Here is a 20,633-nt window from a genome sequence, read left to right on the forward strand (position 1 = left end):
AGGAACAGGCTGCGCAGGAGGACACAGAGCGGCCATCTTTATTATATTATATCTATGGTGTGAAAGTTTCTGAACACACTGTTGTGAATGACACTCACTGTCTCTCGGAGCAGCTTGTCCCAGCCGCTCCACCCCTTGTGGAAGGTCAAAGTCGTCCTCGGCCCAACGGTACGACATCGTGAATCTCTACTGGCAACTGCAAAGAGTCAGACAGAGACACATTTACTGTGGAAACGCAGCATCTTCCTTTGCCTCACCGTGATGTTTCAATGTAGGAATTTGTGGGAGGGTCCATTTCAGACTGAGCTCTTTTCGGTGCAACAAACAGGAAGTCTCTATCACTGTCACCTCGACAATACCCTGATATCGGTGCCGATATATCGGTTGGGCCCTTGATGAAAGTATAACATTGTTCTACCATTCAGGTCCAGCCATGAAATGCCTGAGCTTTTTTTTCTCTTCATTCAGCCCTGCGGCCAAGATAATTGAGGGAAGTTTTTTCCCCCTCAATTATCTTTTGAGCACATTATATTCTTTTTCTCTCTTTATGGAACTTTACGGCCCCGTAGCAGCATGTGTGTTAAAAAAATAAAATAAATTATGAACAAATGAATACAAATTATTATTATTTTTTAGGTTATTTCCAAAGATAATAAAAATGCCTGTACATTATTTACTTATTCTATGATCTTTTAGGGCTTCCGTAATGTAAAAAACAAACAATGTGAACAAAATGACATGACTGAAATAAATAAAAACTAAATTAAATTTAAAAAACAAAATGCGTCAACAAGTCAAGCCTTTTCTTGATGATGTCATTGTTATAAATGGTATAAACATCGGACTCACCTTTGTTTGTGCACCTGTGTCACTGCGGAGGCTCCTGTGGATTTGAAAGCTGAGCTCTTTAGGTTCGCTTAAGTACTGTAACAGGCCGAGTCTAGTTTCTCTTTCCTGTAAATGTAAAAACAAAGATAAGTAAACAATCAGGGAGTGTCCTGACCCTTGTGGAATTTCAGTGACTCATGGCTACTATAAGTTACTTTCTTTTTTGGTGTAGTAGGATTTTCTTTAGCACGTCAAAATTATTATTGAAAATTGACCAACAATTCAGAAATACATGTTTTCTTTATTATTTTCAATAAGATTTGAAATCATTTAAAATGCATTTTTCTTAACCTCTCCCGCCTGAACCAAGAGGATCTTTTTCCTCACGTCATCAGATTTTTTTTCCATCATTTTTTTGTTGGGTATTCAACTCATTCTTGTAACTTTTTTGTCATTTTTTTGTCATTTTTTCGTCAAAATTTTTATCACATTTTTGCCATTTTTTTTGTCATTTTTTGTCAATTTTTTGTAATTTTTTTGTCAAATTTTTATCAAATTCCTATCACATCTTTGTCACATTTTTGTCATTTTTTGTCACATTTTTTGTCATTTTTTCATCCATTTTTTATCAAATTTTTATCATTTTTTGTCACATTTTTGTCATTTTTATGTCATTTTTTTGTCAATTTCTTGTGACATTTTTGCCACTTTTTCATCAATTTTTCGTCACTTTTTTGTCACATTTCCATCATTGTTTTCGTCTCAGTTTTGTTGCTATTTTCACAGCTTTTTTCCAGAAGCTTTTGGACTGGGGTAAAGCCAAACTGGAGAAAATGTGCTCGGTTCAGGTGGGAGGTAAGGGGTTAAACCAAGCTTATTTTCTTTCGTTCGGCTTCACCCAAATCTTAAAGCTTCTCGACTGGAGAGCAACAGAGTAATGCCACATTTTTGAAGCGTTTTTGTCGTGTTTTTCGTCTCTTTTTTGTCGTTGTTGGTTGTTTTTTCATTGCTTTTTTTTAATTGCCGGGACCCACTTCTGTAAAAAATAAATAAATACATTTGAAAAAAGGTGCAAAACATTTAAAATCTGGCTTAGTGGTGCTGGTTTGGATACTGTAGCTTGACATTTGGTTTAATCACCATGGCAACTGTGGGTGAAATTGCTGGTGTGTGTTCTAAAGACCTATAATATTATATAGAGGTAAAATTATTGTTGTAATTCATGCATTTTCTTTTTAGACTTGACTTGTGAAAGCGCAGTTAATAGGAAAAAGAGTTTGTCTTTATTAAATATAAACCTCTTAACTCCCGCCTGAACTGAGAGGATCTTTTTCCTCACGTCATCAGATTTTTTTTCCATAATTTTCTTGTTGGGTATTCAACTCATTTTTGTAACTTTTTGTAATTTTTTGTCAAATTTTTGTAATATTTTTGTCATTTTTTTCGTCAATTTTTTTTATCACATTTTTGTCACATTTTGTCACACTTTTGTCATGTTTTTTCTTCATTTTTTTAAATCAATTTTTTGTCAAATTTTTGTAATCTTTTTTGTCAAATTTTTATCACATTTTTGACATTTTTTTCATCAATTTTTTATAACATTTTTGTCACATTTTGGTCTTTTTTTCATTTTTTTAAATCAAATTTTTGTAATTTTTTGTCAAATTTTTATCACATTTTTGTAATATTTTTTGTCACATTTTTATCACATCATGTCAATGAACATACATTGGTCTCATGCACGTAAACAAGCCACACCGTATTGTACACAGGCCCACCTTAATGTACCCATGACATTTATTGACGTGAACAAAGTGCTTTGTATTGGAAAATAAAAGAGCAGGATAAAAATACCTCCAAACACAAGTTAAAGTGTCGATATTATTCAATAGTATTGGCATTGCAGCACAAAGTACTGCGATGTGATCCGATATTTTGTCCCAGTCCTTAAACCTGCACTAAAATATTTGTCGTCTAGAACCAGAAAACAGGACAATAATGTTAATTGATTGCATAAAAGAAGATTATTTGAGCTGAAACAATCAAGTCACAGCATCAAAACAGTCTCCAAAGATGTAACATTTATTTTTTCGATATCAGTAGTATCTATCCTGATGTTGTTTAACAGTACCCAGCCCTACTCTCAACAATGCAGTTTATGCACTACTTAAGAGGATTCATCAAATCATGGCCAGTTATTAATAAGTCTACGACAGATAACTTAAGATGTCGTCTTCAGAAGCTGTTTTTTATATTATTATACTTAGGCCTAAATGTTACAGTCACCTTGTACTCTGGACTCTTCTGTTGAAATGAAACTTAAAACAGCTCAACAAAGAAACAGGTCCATCTGGCGCATCAGGAAATAAAGGTGTTCTGCTAGACACAGTGAGATTTTGTTGATTAGAAATACCAGTGGTCAGACCTGTTCCCGGTGCGTGTGGGTCTCCACAGGGCTGCCCTTTGTCACCGGTTCTGTTCATTTCCTTTATGGACAGAATTTCTCGGGGCCGGAGGGCGTCCGGTTTGGGAACCTCAGGATCTTGTTCTGTTGGACCTTCAGCTGCTCTGGGGTGGTTTGCAGCCGTGTGTGTAGCGGCCGGGATGAGGATCAGCACCTCCAAATCTGAGGCCATGGTTCTCCACTGGACAAGTGCTCCCCCTCTTCAGGTCAGTGGGGAGTCCTTACCTCAAGTGTTCAGGTTTCTCGGGGTCTTGTTCTCAGTGAGGGACGGATGGAGCGTGAGATCGACAGACGGATCGGTGCGGCGTCAGCAGTGATGCGGTCGCTGTATCGGTCTGTCGTGGTGAAGAGGGAGCTGAGTCGGGGCAAAGCTCTCGATTTACCGATCGATCTACGTTCCCACCCTCACCTATGGTCATGAGATTTGGGTCATGACCGAAAGGACAAGATCGCGAATACAAGCGGCCGAAATGAGTTTCCTTCGCAGGGTGGCTGGGCGCACCCTCCGAGATCGGGTGAGGAGCTCAGTTACCCGGGAGGAGCTCGGAGTAGAGTCGCTGCTCCTTCATGTCGAAAGGAGCAGCTGAGGTGGCTCGGGCATCTGTTTCGGATGCCTCCTGGTCGCCTCCCGCGGGAGGTGTTCCAGGCATGTCCTAGCGGGACAAGGCCTCGTGGAAGACCCAGGACACGCTGGTGGGACTATGTCTCCGAGCTGGCCTGGTGTGGCCTTGGGGTCAGAACAGCTGGAGGAGGTGTGTGTGGATCGGGAAGTTTGGGCATCTCTGCTGAGGCTGCTGCCCCCGCGACCCGGCCCCGGATAAAGCGGAAGAAACTGGATGGATGGAGAAATACCCGAAAGTAGAACATTTACTGAAATCATTGGTGTGAAAGAAGATTCGAGACAAGTAACGTGGAGTAGAGAATATTTACTGGGTGAAGAGTACAGAACATTTTCACATTTTCACAACGAACAACGATTGACATGGGTTTTTATCATTGTATGTAAATGAGATACGTACAGAGCGTATCCTTAAAGATGATAGGCTGGAGTCCAAATTCTAAGTAAAAGTTGTTTTTCTTGGTGAGGCTAGTTGAGACAGACTGTGTGTCTGTGAGGCCCCGTATCAATCACTGTCATGGTGACAGGACAACCATATACAGAGCCTCTCGAAAGTATTCATACACCTTGAACTTTTGCACATTTTGTCATGTTTACAAACCTAAACATAAAGATTTTATTTAGATTTTTTTTACTGAACGTTCACACACAAGTAACAGACAACTGTGAAGTGAAAGCAAAATGATACATGATTCTGTTATTTTTCAAAAAATAGAAAAGTGAAAAGTGGGGCTTGCATAAGTATTCATACAGCATGAATGAATACTTTGTGGAACCCCCTTTTGCTGTAATAACAGCAGCAAGTCTCTTGGGGTTTAACTCTACAAGATTTGCACATGTAGAGACTGACATTTTAGCCCATTCCTCTTTACAAAACAACTCCAGCTCTGTTAGATTAGAAGGAGAGCGTTTGTGAACAGCAGTTTTCACAGATTTTCAATAGGATTTAGGTCAGGACTTTGACTGGGCCATTCTAACACATTAATATGTTTGTCTTTAAACCATTCCATTGTAGATTTAGCTTTGTGCTCCGGGTCATTGTCCTGCTGGAAGGTGAATCTCCGCTCCAGCCTCAGTTCTCTTTCTGACTCCAGCAGGTTTTCCTCCAAAATGTCTCTGTATTTGGCTCCATCCATCTTCACAACTATTCTTGCAATCTCCCCAGTCCCCGCTGAGGAAAAGCAGCCCCACAGCATGATGCTTCCCCCCGTATATTTGACACTAGGGATGGTGCACTCAGGACGATGAGCAGTGTCAGGTTTGCTCCATACATAACGTTTTGCATTTGGGCCAAAAAGTTACATTTTTGTCTCATCTGACCAAAGCACCTCCTTCCACATGGAGCTGTGTCCTCCATATGACTTCTGGCAAACTTCAAACAGGATTTTTTATGGCCTCCTTTCAATAATGGCTTTCTTCTTCCACTCGTCCATGAAGGCCAGATTTGTGTAGAGTAAGACTTATAGTTGTCCCATGTACAGATTCCCCCAGCTCAGCGGCAGGACTTCACAGCTCCTCCAGAGTTGGAGCACTTGGTTGTATTTCTGACCAGTGTCCTCCTTGTTTGATCTAATATTTCAGATGGGCGACCGTGTCTTGGTTAGTTGGCAGTGGTGCTTTACTCTTTCCATTTCTGAATGATGGATTGAACAGTTGCTCCAGGAGATGTTTAAATCTTGGGAAATCTTTGTATAACTTAATGCTGCTTTAAACTTCTCCACAGCTTTATCCCTGACCTCTCTGGTGCTCCTTGACCTTTATGATATTGTTTAGTGACCAACACACTCCGACCACAGCTCTGAGGGCCTAAAAGAACAGCTGAAATTATACTGAGAGTAGATTACACACAGGTGGCCTCTATTTAACCGTTAGGCCAAGGTGTGAACATTCTGGAGTCATGAGGAATGTTATGCAATTTAATGCACTCAGGACCAGGGCTTTTCCTTTTGTGACAGTTCATTTGTCGATGTGAACACTAGGGGGCGTCCGAGCAGTATTTTCAAAGACACAAACCTCTTTGTGAGACTTCACTCTGCTACGGTTTGTTGGCATAACCATCACATTTTTCCATTCAAAATCACCCGTTTCCAGCTAGAACAGGCATTCACGACATTAACTGTATTTCTGATTAATTAAAAGTAATTTAATGTTGCCCTCATTGAAAAAAGCAGTGCCTTTCTAGGGCATTTGACGTGACCCCAAGCTTTTGAGCGGTAGTGAATATAGAGAATACAGTATATTGACATAATCTGATTTCTTTCTGATATGTAAATAAGAGAATGCAGCGTAATTTAAAAAATACACAAATGACTCGGAAGCAAACACTTTGTAAATGATCCCAGACAGGGGCGGACTGGCCATATGTCCATTCTGGAAGAGCACAGAAGGGCCACTGGCTCCAGGGCCACCGGTCCTCTCCATTTTATCCTTAACCTCTTACCCCCCGCCGTAACCAACTTTACCCACATCTAAAAGCTTAGAAGGCAAGCATCAAAATAGTGACGAAAACAAGGATGAAAACAGAATAAGAATCTGCTGGAAAAGCAACAAAAAAGTGACCAAAAAAGTGGCGAAAACATGACAAAAAGCAAAGAAAAAAGCAATGAAAAATCCACAAAAACTTACAAAAAATATGACAAAAACACGGCAAAACCCCCCACAAAAAAGTAACGAAACAACAACCGAAATCTGACAAAAACGCAGCGACAGCATGACGGGGTAAGAGGTTGAAATATGTCTTTTTGGAAGTGTCACATTTACGCTAATTTGGGCCAGGCTGATCAGAGTCTAGGGCCGTTTTTCAGTCCCAGTCTGCCCCTGATCCCAGACATTTGTGAGAAAAACACTGTGCATCTAATTAAAAAGTATATGAACGATCGCGATGTCGTCACAGCCAGGGGCCTGTGGTCAATTTTTACCGTTTTATATAAATATTATACCTAATAGTCCTTTGAAAGGCAAAGACACAAACAGGCTGTTGCTTCCCTTGTGCTGTTTATTGTTTATTATTGTTTATTGAAAGGATCCCCATTAGCGCAGTCATGCTGTCGCTATTCTTCCTGGGGTCCCACTAAATCCATTCACAAAAAGTAAAAACAGTATTTAAATCCATACAAAAATGTGTATCAGTACATTTGTATATCCTACTAAAATCCTATAAAAGCTGTACATAAAAGTAGTACATGTTTGCATTCAGAGAGGAATATCACATGACACGTTCATTCGCCAAATTCAATCCATATTTGTTTGTAAGAGTTTTCTTAGTAACAATTTAAATCTCTTCTTGTCCTCCACTAACGTTAGACTATCTGGAAGTCCATTCCATGCCTGCATATCTCTGTATGTGAAGGTCCTCGTAATGCTATTCGATCTTACTGTTGGCAAGAGAAATTTTCTGGCCGTTGCATGTCTGGTTTTATATTTGTGTTTCTCGTGGCTGAACAGGAGATTTTCATAAGTAATCTTTGGACATCTTGTTGACATAATACTTTTTACTGAGGATAACAGAGAGTACAAGAGTCTGTTTTTCACTGACAACCATTTTAGTTTACTCAGCATTTCTTTTGTGCTTGTCATGTAGTCACAGCCTAGCACCATTCGAGCTGCTCGGTTCTGGACTACTTGTAAGGTTTTTATTCCTTCAGATGTTGCATTTGACCAGACTGTTGGACAATAGTCCAAGTAGGACAGTACCAGCGCTTGTGTGATTAGTTTAGTAGATGTGCTGTGTAAGACAGTGCTTGTATCTTTTTATCATTGAGATCGCCCGTGCAATTTTTACCCCTATCATTTCTATATGTCTGGTCCAGCTTAATTTACAGTCCACTAAAACTCCCAGCAGCTTAGTTTCATATATCTGATTTATTTGAACTCCTTCTATCTCAAGTTTTAATTCTGGATCTGATTTAATGTTATTGTTAGACCCAACTACCATTGCACCTGTTTTTGACGTGTTTAATATCAATTTGTTTTCTTGAGTCCATTTTAACACCTGCTTAATTCTTCACCTAATACTCGTCGCAGTTCTATTATGTCTTTTGCTGATGAATACAGAGTAGAATCGTCAGCATACATTACTATTTTAGTTTTATCAAGAGCCAGTGGCATTTCATTTGTGTAAATATTAAAGTGTAACATTTGGTCTTTTTTAAAAACAGCGTCAGGAGGATGCATCAGCTGCAGTATAGCCGACCCTTCACCAAAACACCGGCCGAAAATCATAAAAATACACATCTCTGTAAAGATACCAATGATTTCATGAAGTTCATAAACTCATTCACCAATTACATTTTATTCTTTGATTGTTTTGACACATAGAAAACCTTTCTGTTGAACATTTGCAGCTTCAAGATGGAAAAGGTAGAAAAATACAAGAGAAAATACAGGCAATTTCTGTTCCAGAAAATAAACTTTGTTCTCTAAAATTAAGTAAGAAAGTGTTTTCTTATAAAACTGGACTAACAGGGTTATAAACTGGACTGAGCCTCTGTGTTAGGCCCTGTATAAAGCAGTATATTAATAATATGAAGTGGCTCCTCCTCCGTACTCTGGCTGTGGCTGGATGGCCTTGATGATTTGGATTCTGTTGGGGTCCCACACACAGTCCTCCTCCAGGCCGCTCGGCACCATCCCACAGTTGGGGGGCACCCACGCCGTGTTGTAGCCGTTATAGTGCCAGGTTTTCTGCAGAGGGTGGTTCTGGCGGTCGATGGCAATAACTTTCCCAACGTTAACTTTAACCTAAACGAGCAGAAAAGACATTCGATGAACTTCCCCCAAAATTTAAAAGAATTTAAAAGAAATTACCAAATGATAGCAAATTGAGCTATTGAATGTCATGATAAATCCACTGGAGTTAAATTGTGTGAGAAAGTCAGTGTTTAATCATCTGTTGCAGTGTGGTCTTCCCCGTCGTCTCCCTGTCCTTCAGAGCTGCTGAAGCTCGATGGAAAATCCCATTGAAGCTTAGAATGCAGCCTCTGATTGGCCGACTCTTATTGCTCTGACACTTGGCTTCAAAGCAAAGGACAAGTTGTAAACACCTGTCATGGGGTACAAGTTGGGTTTTTAACTTTGTATGTATTTATTTTTAGATCCGGATCGCATTATTCCTGGACTTTTCAAACATGATCCACTTTTAGTATCGCCTTTATTCATTCATTTTAGGAAAAAGCTCCTCTTCCTGATGCTCCTGCTCTGTGTCTGAGAGCAGCATTAGCATTAGCATTAGCATTAGCTGCTGTCACTGTGAAGCTACACGAGGAAACTGAAGCTTTTATGACCAACATGATTATGTTTCAGTCATGGGGCAACTGTTTTATGACGTTTTTTAAAGAATGTACTTTTGTGGATAAGTAGCTTCTGTGGAGAGTAACGAGTGATTTCATATATTAACAAATAGTCAAAAAGTCGACATAAATCTTGTTTGCACAAAAGGCTGTGTGGTAAATGTTGGTACAGGCTTAAGCAGGTCCGTGATAAAGAATAGTAAATAGATCATGACACTGACTTCCCTTTAGCCGTTAGCATTAGCCATTAAACAATCCAGATGTTTTCAGCTGTTGGCAATCATTGACCACATGTCAGTGAGGTTAGGAATCATTCATGAATGTGCAGAACTTTTCAAATTTCCCTTTAGATACATATTAGCGTCTAAAGTGTCCTCTGAGCTAAAAGCTAAATCAAATTCAGTTAAGTTTCTGCTTTTTGTGGGTCGGATACACATTCAAGAACCACGAAGCATTTAGAAAATGTTAATCATGAAGAAACCAGAAATTATATCAACGCCATGGAAAGGACAAAATATACCTCACCATTTGTTAGTATGAGCACCGGGCTTCCTTATTCAAATGTATGGGGAAGGAACATGAAACTTAAAGGTCCTATATCATGCAAAATCGACTTTTTGGAGCTTTTAGCCATGTTGTAATGCTATTCCCTTATCAAAAATAGTGTTTTGTGGCTTCATTAACACAGTTCTCAGTAATCCTCCTGAATCCTGCTCTCTGAGCAGCTGCGCCGCCCTCTGCTGGTGAACCACATGCATGAGCCATGGCACGTGAAATGCGAAGGGAAAATGATCCCAGCGCCATGAAGTAATGCAAATCTGCTTTGCAAAAAAAAAAAAAAAAATTCAATTAAAAATTAGAAAAAAAGAAGTTATTTTTCGATTATGCTAATTTTGTAATCATTTAGTGTAATAATCAAAATTGTAATTGAATTTCGATTAATTGCACAGCCCTAGCATGTGTGTTAGTCATTTATGAAGCTGCAGATGTCAGCTCCTTATAACTGTATTGTGAAGTAACTTCACTTATTGCTGTGATATTTATATTTATTTTACTGCTAATAATGCCTGGGCAGATCCGCTCGGAGAGAGGGGGCGGAGTTAACTGAATACGTTTTTTTGTGAGAAACTTATATTTCTCACAAAAAATAGTTCTCCATAGCGGAAGAGGTACAATTTATCATAAAAATGCCTATACTTTGCTTTAGGAAGGCTAAAATAGCAGGATACAGATCCTTTAAAACGGGTTCAGGAGTCATTGGCAAACAAATGAGGCCTGGAGGAGCAGAAACCGCACCTTGATGACGACGCGGTCTTTTTCGGGCAAGTGCAGGGGGTAGCGGCTGGCCTTCTTCAGGTCCCGGCTCAGGTAGACCCCGGGGCCCAGCATCCCGTCTGCAGACGGTTTAAATCCAGATTTCAGGATGAGCTGGGCGCTGCTGCTGCTGGTGCCGTGGTACATCACGTACTGACGATCTTAGGGAAACAAGAGTCAAACTGTTATGCACATCCATGTCCCACAACAGCTTTGGTTTGTGCTCAGTAAAACTCTGAATGAAGCCGTGGGGACGTTTTCATATCCCTCCTGTCTATGGTCATGGTCTTGTCAAAACTCAGGGTCAAGCACGTCACTGTTTGCAAGTCTTTGAAACTCGGAATCATTTCTTTACTCGAGCTGGCCTAGAATACAATCATGTGTTGTTGGCCTCATCGCGACATAATAGAATAGTAGTCATTAAAAATGAAGAATTGTTCATTTTATCTTTTAAAATGATTGTAGCTTTCAGTCGTGATCTGCTCCGTCTCTCACCATGTCCTCAACTCTCTGTGACTTTAAAGTGCAGCTTTCTGAAGTCACTGTTGTGAATGACACTCACTGTTTTGAGGAGCAGCTGATCCCAGGCGCTCCACTCCGGCCGGCAGGGTAAAGTCTTCCTCGGCCCAACGGTACGACACTGACTGTGGCTGGATGGCCTTGATGATTTGGATTCTGTTGGGGTCCCACACACAGTCCTCCTCCAGGCCGCTCGGCACCATCCCACAGTTGGGGGGCACCCACGCCGTGTTGTAGCCGTTATAGTGCCAGGTTTTCTGCAGAGGGTGGCCCTGGTAGTTGATGGCAATAACTTTCCCAACGTTAACTTTAACCTAAACGAGCAGATGACAGGACATAGATGAACTTCCACCAAAATTTCAACAAGAAATTACCAAATGATCATTTTTAAATTATTTTTCATAGCAAATTGAGCTATTGAATGTCATGATAAATCCACTGGAGTTGAATTGTGTGAGAAAGTCAGTGTTTAATCATCTGTTGCAGTGTGGTCTTCCCCGTCGTCTCCCTGTCCTTCAGAGCTGCTGAAGCTCGATGGAAAATCCCATTGAAGCTTAGAATGAATTCCCTTTAGCCGTTAAACAATCCAGATGTTTTCAGCTGTTGGCAATCATTGACCACATGTCAGTGAGGTTAGGAATCATTCATGAATGTACAGAACTTTTCAAATTTCCCTTTAGATACATATTAGCGTCTAAAGCAGGGGTGCCCAAAGTGGGGCCCGCGGGCCAAATGTGGCCCGCCGAAACAATTCTGTTGGCCCGCCAGAGAGTGACCTACTTTTGCGCTGCGTGTGGTTAATACCAACTCTCTTCCATTCATTCTCCATGGTAAATATGGATGCAGTACACTTTTTGACCACCAGCGTCAAATTGGGGGCGCTGTTTCACTCCTTTCACAAAGTTGAGGAAACACTGTTGTGGTGTCTTGGTATTTATAAATTACAGAGCGTTGTAGCATCAACTTTCACAGTTTTTCAATTTTTCATTGCAAAGGTTGTTGAGATCAACATCAGTATATGTTAAAAACTGACTTATAAAAGAATTGATGCTGAACTGACACTTTCAAAATAATCTAATGTGGCATTTTCTTTCAGTTAACAAATGAGGCAAAGTTACTGTAGGTTCTGTAGATACAGGTGTTATTTTTTGCACTAAATTGTTAAATGTTTTTTTGTTTTTTTTTAACCAAAACTAGGCTTTTGCCATAGTTACCATTTGTTTTAATATAGCATGTTATTTACATGGATAGAAACAAATGCAAATGTAGGCTATTGAAAAAATAAAATAAAGTAACTTTATAATTTGCAGTTATATGTATTTTTCGTGCTTGACATCTCCGTGTTTGGCCTGCGACTCAGAGACACTTTTTCATTTTGGCCCTCGGAGACAAAAAGTTTGGGCACCCCTGGTCTAAAGTGTCCTCTGAGCTAAAAGCTAAATCAAATTCAGTTAAGTTTCTGCTTTTTGTGGGTCGGATACACATCCAAGAACCACGAAGCATTTAGAAAATGTTAATCATGAAGAAACCAGAAATTATATCAACGCCATGGAAAGGACAAAATATACCTCACCATTTGTTAGTATGAGCACCGGGCTTCCTTATTCAAATGTATGGGGAAGGAACATGAAACTTAAAGGTCCTATATCATGCAAAATCGACTTTTTGGAGCTTTTAGACATGTTGTAATGCTATTCCCTTATCAAAAATAGTGTTTTGTGGCTTCATTAACACAGTTCTCAGTAATCCTCCTGAATCCTGCTCTCTGAGCAGCTGCGCCGCCCTCTGCTGGTGAACCACATGCATGAGCCATGGCACGTGAAATACGAAGGGAAAATGATCCCAGCGCCATGAAGTAATGCAAATCTGCTTCGCAAAACCCCCCCCCAAAAAATCAATAAAAAATTAGAAAAAGAAAAAAAAACCTTATTTTTCGATTATGCTAATTTTGTAATCATTTAGTGTAATAATCGAAATTGTAATTGAATTTCGATTAATTGCACAGCCCTAGCATGTGTGTTAGTCATTTATGAAGCTGCAGATGTCAGATCCTTATAACTGTATTGTGAAGTAACTTCACTTATTGCTGTGATATTTATATTTATTTTACTGCTAATAATGCCTGGGCAGATCCGCTCGGAGAGAGGGGGCGGAGTTAACTGAATACGTTTTTTTGTGAGAAACTTATATTTCTCACAAAAAATAGTTCTCCATAGCGGAAGAGGTACAATTTATCATAAAAATGCCTATACTTTGCTTTAGGAAGGCTAAAATAGCAGGATACAGATCCTTTAAAACGGGTTCAGGAGTCATTGGCAAACAAATGAGGCCTGGAGGAGCAGAAACCGCACCTTGATGACGACGCGGTCTTTTTCGGGCAAGTGCAGGGGGTAGCGGCTGGCCTTCTTCAGGTCCCGGCTCAGGTAGACCCCGGGGCCCAGCATCCCGTCTGCAGACGGTTTAAATCCAGATTTCAGGATGAGCTGGGCGCTGCTGCTGCTGGTGCCGTGGTACATCACGTACTGACGATCTTAGGGAAACAAGAGTCAAACTGTTATGCACATCCATGTCCCACAACAGCTTTGGTTTGTGCTCAGTAAAACTCTGAATGAAGCCGTGGGGACGTTTTCATATCCCTCCTGTCTATGGTCATGGTCTTGTCAAAACTCAGGGTCAAGCACGTCACTGTTTGCAAGTCTTTGAAACTCGGAATCATTTCTTTACTCGAGCTGGCCTAGAATACAATCATGTGTTGTTGGCCTCATCGCGACATAATAGAATAGTAGTCATTAAAAATGAAGAATTGTTCATTTTATCTTTTAAAATGATTGTAGCTTTCATATTGTGGAGACTCTCTGAAGTTGACCTGGCTCATAACAGGGTGTCGTGATCTGCTCCGTCTCTCACCATGTCCTCAACTCTCTGTGACTTTAAAGTGCAGCTTTCTGAAGTCACTGTTGTGAATGACACTCACTGTTTTGAGGAGCAGCTGATCCCAGGCGCTCCACTCCGGCCGGCAGGGTAAAGTCTTCCTCGGCCCAACGGTACGACACTGACTGTGGCTGGATGGCCTTGATGATTTGGATTCTGTTGGGGTCCCACACACAGTCCTCCTCCAGGCCGCTCGGCACCATCCCACAGTCGGGGGGCACCCACGCCGTGTTGTAGCCGTTATAGTGCCAGGTTTTCTGCAGAGGGTGGCCCTGGTAGTTGATGGCAATAACTTTCCCAACGTTAACTTTAACCTAAACGAGCAGATGACAGGACATAGATGAACTTCCACCAAAATTTCAACAAGAAATTACCAAATGATCATTTTTAAATTATTTTTTATAGCAAATTGAGCTATTGAATGTCATGATAAATCCACTGGAGTTGAATTGTGTGAGAAAGTCAGTGTTTAATCATCTGTTGCAGTGTGGTCTTCCCCGTCGTCTCCCTGTCCTTCAGAGCTGCTGAAGCTCGATGGAAAATCCCATTGAAGCTTAGAATGAATTCCCTTTAGCCGTTAGCATTAGCCATTAAACAATCCAGATGTTTTCAGCTGTTGGCAATCATTGACCACATGTCAGTGAGGTTAGGAATCATTCATGAATGTGCAGAACTTTTCAAATTTCCCTTTAGATACATATTAGCGTCTAAAGTGTCCTCTGAGCTAAAAGCTAAATCAAATTCAGTTAAGTTTCTGCTTTTTGTGGGTCGGATACACATCCAAGAACCACGAAGCATTTAGAAAATGTTAATCATGAAGAAACCAGAAATTATATCAACGCCATGGAAAGGACAAAATATACCTCACCATTTGTTAGTATGAGCACCGGGCTTCCTTATTCAAATGTATGGGGAAGGAACATGAAACTTAAAGGTCCTATATCATGCAAAATCGACTTTTTGGAGCTTTTAGCCATGTTGTAATGCTATTTCCTTATCAAAAATAGTGTTTTGTGGCTTCATTAACACAGTTCTCAGTAATCCTCCGCCCTCTGCTGGTGAACCACATGCATGAGCCATGGCACGTGAAATGCGAAGGGAAAATGATCCCAGCGCCATGAAGTAATGCAAATCTGCTTTGCAAAAAAATAAATAAAAATTCAATTAAAAACTACAAATTTTGAAAAAAAAATATATATATATTTTTCGATTATGCTAATTTTGTACGACCCCGTGAACTGCTACCTTGGTGGGGTTGTTTGAGTGCCCGAATGATCCGAGGAGCTATGTTGTCTGGGGCTTTATGCCCCTGGTAGGGTCTCCCATGGCAAACAGGTCCGAGGTGACGGGTCAGACGAAGAGCAGTTCAGAAGACCCTCATGGACGTACACTATACAAGGACCGAGACGTCGCCCGGCATGGCGCAGCCGGGGCCCCACCCTGGAGCCAGACCTGGGGTTGGGGCCCGAACGCGAGCGTCTGGTGGCCGGGTCTCTGCCCACGGGGCCCGGCCGGGCACAGCCCGAAGGGACGACGTGGGCCCGCCCTCCTGTGGACCCACCACCCGCAGAGGGATCCGTGGGGGTCGGGTGCGAAGAGGACTGGGTGGCAGTCAGAGGCAGGTGCCTCGACGACCTGGTCCGCATGCACAGCTTCTGGCGTTCGGGACATGGAACGTCACCTCGCTGGGGGGGAAGGAGCCTGAGCTTGTGCGGGAGGTTGAGAGATACCGACTAGATATAGTCGGGCTCACCTCCACGCACAGCTTGGGTTCCGGATCCCAACTCCTGGAGAGAGGCTGGACTCTCCATTTTTCTGGAGTTGCCCGCGGGGAGAGGCGGCGGGCTGGGGTGGGTTTGCTCATATCCCCCCAGCTCAGCCGCCACGTGTTGGAGTTCACCCCGGTGGACGAGAGGGTCGCGTCCCTACGCCTCCGGGTCGGGGACAGGTCTCTCACCGTTGTTTCGGCCTACGGGCCCAACATCGGTGCAGAGTACCCGGCCTTCTTGGAGTCCCTGGGAGGGGTACTAGATAGTGCTCCGACTGGGGACTCCATTGTTCTGCTGGGGGACTTCAACGCCCACGTGGGTAACGACAGTGAGACCTGGGAGGGAGTGATTGGGAGGAACGGCCTCCCCGATCTGAACCCGAGTGGTGTTCTGTTATTGGACTTCTGTGCTAGTCACAGTTTGTCCATAACGAACACCATGTTCGAGCACAAGGGTGTCCATAAGTGCACGTGGCACCAGGACACCCTAGGCAGGAGGTCGATGATCGACTTTGTAGTTGTGTCGTCTGACCTCCGGCCGCGTGTCTCGGACACTCGGGTGAAGAGAGGGGCTGAGCTGTCAACCGATCACCACCTGGTGGTGAGCTGGATCCGCTGGCAGGGGAGGAAGCCGGTCAGACCTGGCGGGCCCAAGCGTGTTGTGAGGGTCTGTGGGAACGTCTGGTGGATCCCTCTGTCAGTGGGGTCAACAACTCCCACCTCCGGAAGAGCTTCACCCAGATTCCGGGGGAGGCGGGGGACATGGAGTCAGAGTGGACTCTGTTCTCCTCCTCCATTGTCGATGCGGCTGCTCGTAGTTGTGGCCGTAAGGTCTCCGGTGCCTGTCGCGGCGGCAATCCCCGAACCCGGTGGTGGCGCCCGGAAGTAAGGGATGCCGTCAAGCTGAAGAAGGAGTCCTACCTGGCCTTGTTGGCTTGTGGGACTCCTGAGGCAGCTGAGAGGTACCGGCAGGCCAAGCGTGCTGCAGCTCGTGCGGTCGCAGAGGCAAAAACTCGTGTCTGGGGGGAGTTCGGGGAGGCCATGGAGGAAGACTATCGGTCGGCCTCGAAGAGATTCTGGCAAACCATCCGGCGCCTCAGGAGGGGGAAGCAGTGCTTCACCAACACTGTTTACAGTGCGGGTGGGGGGCTGCTGACCTCGACTGGGGATGTCGTCGGGCGGTGGAAGGAGTACTTCGAGGACCTCCTCAATCCCGTCGTCACGTCTTCCAATGAGGAAGCAGAGGCTGGGGACTCGGAGGTGGGCTCGCCCATCACCGGGGCTGAAGTCACCGAGGTGGTGAGAAAGCTCCTCGGTGGCAAGGCTCCGGGGGTGGATGAGATTCGCCCTGAGTACCTTAAGTCTCTGGATGTTGTAGGACTGTCTTGGCTGACACGTCTCTGCAACATCGCGTGGCGGTCGGGGACAGTGCCCCTGGATTGGCAGACCGGGGTGGTGGTCCCTCTATTTAAAAAGGGGGATCGGAGGGTGTGTTCCAATTACAGAGGAATCACCCTCCTTAGCCTCCCCGGTAAGGTCTACTCCAGGGTGCTGGAGAGGAGGATCCGGCCGATAGTTGAACCTCGGATTCAGGAGGAACAATGCGATTTTCGTCCTGGTCGTGGCACACTGGACCAACTCTATACCCTTCATCGGGTGCTCGAGGGTTCGTGGGAGTTCGCCCAACCAGTCCACATGTGTTTTGTGGATCTGGAGAAGGCGTTCGACCGTGTCCCTCGTGGTGCCCTGTGGGGGGTGCTCCGGGAGTATGGGGTCCGGGGCCCTCTGCTAAGGGCTGTCCGTTCCCTGTATGACCGCAGCAGGAGCTTGGTTCGCATAGCCGGCAGTAAGTCAGACCTGTTCCCGGTGCGTGTTGGTCTCCGCCAGGGCTGCCCTTTGTCACCGGTTCTGTTCATTACCTTTATGGACAGAATTTCTAGGCGTAGCCAGGGGCCGGAGGGTGTCCGGTTTGGGAGCCTCAGAGTCTCATCTCTGCTGTTTGCGGATGATGTTGTTCTGATGGCCTCAACGAACCAGGACCTTCAGCTGCTCTGGGGGGGTTTGCAGCCGAGTGTGTAGCGGCCGGGATGGGGATCAGCACCTCCAAATCCGAGGCCATGGTTCTCCACCGGAAAAAGGTGGTTTCCCCTCTTCAGGTCGGTGGGGAGTCCTTGCCTCAAGTGGAGGAGTTCAAGTATCTCGGGATCTTGTTCACGAGTGAGGGACGGATGGAGCGTGAGATCGACAGTCGGATCGGTGCAGCGTCAGCAGTGATGCGGTCGCTGTATCGGTCTGTCGTGGTGAAGAGGGAGCTGAGTCGGGGCAAAGCTCTCGATTTACCGATCGATCTACGTTCCCACCCTCACCTATGGTCATGAGATTTGGGTAATGACCGAAAGGACAAGATCGCGAATACAAGCGGCCGAAATGAGTTTCCTTCGCAGGGTGGCTGGGCGCACCCTCCGAGATCGGGTGAGGAGCTCAGTTACCCGGGAGGAGCTCGGAGTAGAGTCGCTGCTCCTTCACGTCGAAAGGAGCCAGCTGAGGTGGCTCGGGCATCTGTTCCGGATGCCTCCTGGTCGTCTCCCGCGGGAGGTGTTCCAGGCATGTCCTAGTGGGACAAGGCCTCGTGGAAGACCCAGGACACGGTGGTGGGACTATGTCTCCGAGCTGGCCTGGTGTCGCCTCGGGGTCAGAACAGCTGGAGGAGGTGTGTGTGGACCGGGAAGTTTGGGCATCTCTGCTGAGACTGCTGCCCCCGCGACCCGGCCCCGGATAAAGCGGAAGAAAATGGATGGCTAATTTTGTAATCATTTAGTGTAATAATCGAAATTGTAATTGAATTTCGATTAATTGCACAGCCCTAGCATGTGTGTTAGTCATTTATGAAGCTGCAGATGTCAGCTCCTTATAACTGTATTGTGAAGTAACTTCACTTATTGCTGTGATATTTATATTTATTTTACTGCTAATAATGCCTGGGCAGATCCGCTCGGAGAGAGGGGGCGGAGTTAACTGAATACGTTTTTTTGTGAGAAACTTATATTTCTCACAAAAAATAGTTCTCCATAGCGGAAGAGGTACAATTTATCATATAAATGCCTATACTTTGCTTTAGGAAGGCTAAAATAGCAGGATACAGATCCTTTAAAACGGGTTCAGGAGTCATTGGCAAACAAATGAGGCCTGGAGGAGCAGAAACCGCACCTTGATGACGACGCGGTCCTTTTCGGGCAAGTCCAAGGGGTAGCGGCTGGCCTTCTTCAGGTCCCGGCTCAGGTAGACCCCGGGGCCCAGCATCCCGTCTGCAGACGGTTTAAATCCAGATTTCAGGATGAGCTGGGCGCTGCTGCTGCTGGTGCCGTGGTACATCACGTACTGACGATCTTAGGGAAACAAGAGTCAAACTGTTATGCACATCCATGTCCCACAACAGCTTTGGTTTGTGCTCAGTAAAACTCTGAATGAAGCCGTGGGGACGTTTTCATATCCCTCCTGTCTATGGTCATGGTCTTGTCAAAACTCAGGGTCAAGCACGTCACTGTTTGCAAGTCTTTGAAACTCGGAATCATTTCTTTACTCGAGCTGGCCTAGAATACAATCATGTGTTGTTGGCCTCATCGCGACATAATAGAATAGTAGTCATTAAAAATTGAAGAATTGTTCATTTTATCTTTTAAAATGATTGTAGCTTTCAGTCGTGATCTGCTTCGTCTCTCACCTCAACTCTCTGTGACTTTAAAGTGCAGCTTTCTGACACTCACTGTTGTGAATGACACTCACTGTTTTGAGGAGCAGCTGATCCCAGGCGCTCCACTCCGGACGGCAGGGCAAAGTCGTCCTCGGCCCAACGGTACGACATGCTCAGACTCTACAGCAACTGCAAAGAGTCAGACAGAGGGACATATTTACTATGGAAATGCACAGCGTCTTCCCTTGCAAAGTGTCTATGACGCTGCATGATTGCCTGCATTGTTAAAAGTAAAATCCGTAAAACTTATAGTAAAAAACTGGTAACCTCGGCTGCCAGTTTTTTTTTACCGAAAAATTGACAAAGTCCTGTTTTTTAAAGTACATTGTTTTTTTAAAATGTATTTTTAAGATTTTGATTGAAAATTATACAGTGAATGATTGTCAAACTGTAAAGAAAAAACTGAGAAAAACAGCTGAAACAATGCTAAACTGTAATTTTAATTACAAGGATCTTTTTTTTTACAGTATTTTTTATGGAGCTAAGGCTCTAAATTCAGAGGTACTTTATTGTAGACAGCCTTCTTGCCTTTTACAAATCATTGCCCTCCAGGTTTGAAGAGCACCTGCACCTGACTTAAGTCACGAAGATCCAGAGCCGCTGCACCCCCCCTCCTCGCCTCCAACAAAAAATAATGGGGAAGGACGGGTAGCTCGCTCAAAATTACACCAGTAATATTTGTAGAATTCAAATATTTCAGTTTAGATGTAACACTTTAATAGTTGGTGCCCCCAGACCCAGATATTTTCTACTTTTTTTTTTTTTTTTACCAGAAAACGATTCATCAATTACTGAAATAGTTGTTGACTATTTCAATAATCAATTAGTCGTCGATTAATCGTTTCAGCCCTAGCCTAAGATGCTCCAGGATCAATTCTCACCTAAACAATTGAACCTGGAGAGCTGTAGAGACCACATTGATGGAAAGCAGAGGCGCCATGGTAACCACTCATAGTCATTGAGTCACAAAAATGTAAATTACGCACAAATATCCAGTTTTTTTTCCCCGCATAAAAAGTTGCATAATGCGCCTAAGTGCGTTGTATCATCGGTTTCATTGGCCAAATTTAACTCCATAACACTATAATACTGCGTTAATAAAACAGCAGAGCAAATACTGCACAAAGCCGTTCGGTCACCTTGGCCTCAGC

The 20,633-nt window shown here is 43.6% G+C and overlaps 1 protein-coding gene across 1 annotated transcript; it reads right to left on the minus strand.

Annotated features, from left to right (window-relative positions):
- Positions 1-186: 186 nt before the first annotated feature.
- Positions 187-19,612, minus strand: LOC306969192 (uncharacterized protein; the record flags this gene model as incomplete). The annotated part of the gene is made up of 8 exons (XM_079564792.1): positions 19,515-19,612; positions 18,939-19,117; positions 14,007-14,277; positions 13,384-13,562; positions 11,076-11,346; positions 10,496-10,674; positions 8,458-8,651; positions 187-196 (listed from the first exon to the last, which is right to left on the minus strand). The coding sequence occupies exons 1-8, from the start codon at positions 19,591-19,593 to the stop codon at positions 187-189; spliced, it is 1,362 nt and encodes a 453-aa protein (XP_079420918.1). The 5' UTR covers positions 19,594-19,612.
- Positions 19,613-20,633: the final 1,021 nt, after the last annotated feature.

The sequence above is a fragment of the Gobius niger genome, assembly GCF_951799975.1.
Source record: "Gobius niger genome assembly, chromosome: 10".
NCBI classification, from domain to species: Eukaryota; Metazoa; Chordata; class Actinopteri; order Gobiiformes; family Gobiidae; genus Gobius; species Gobius niger.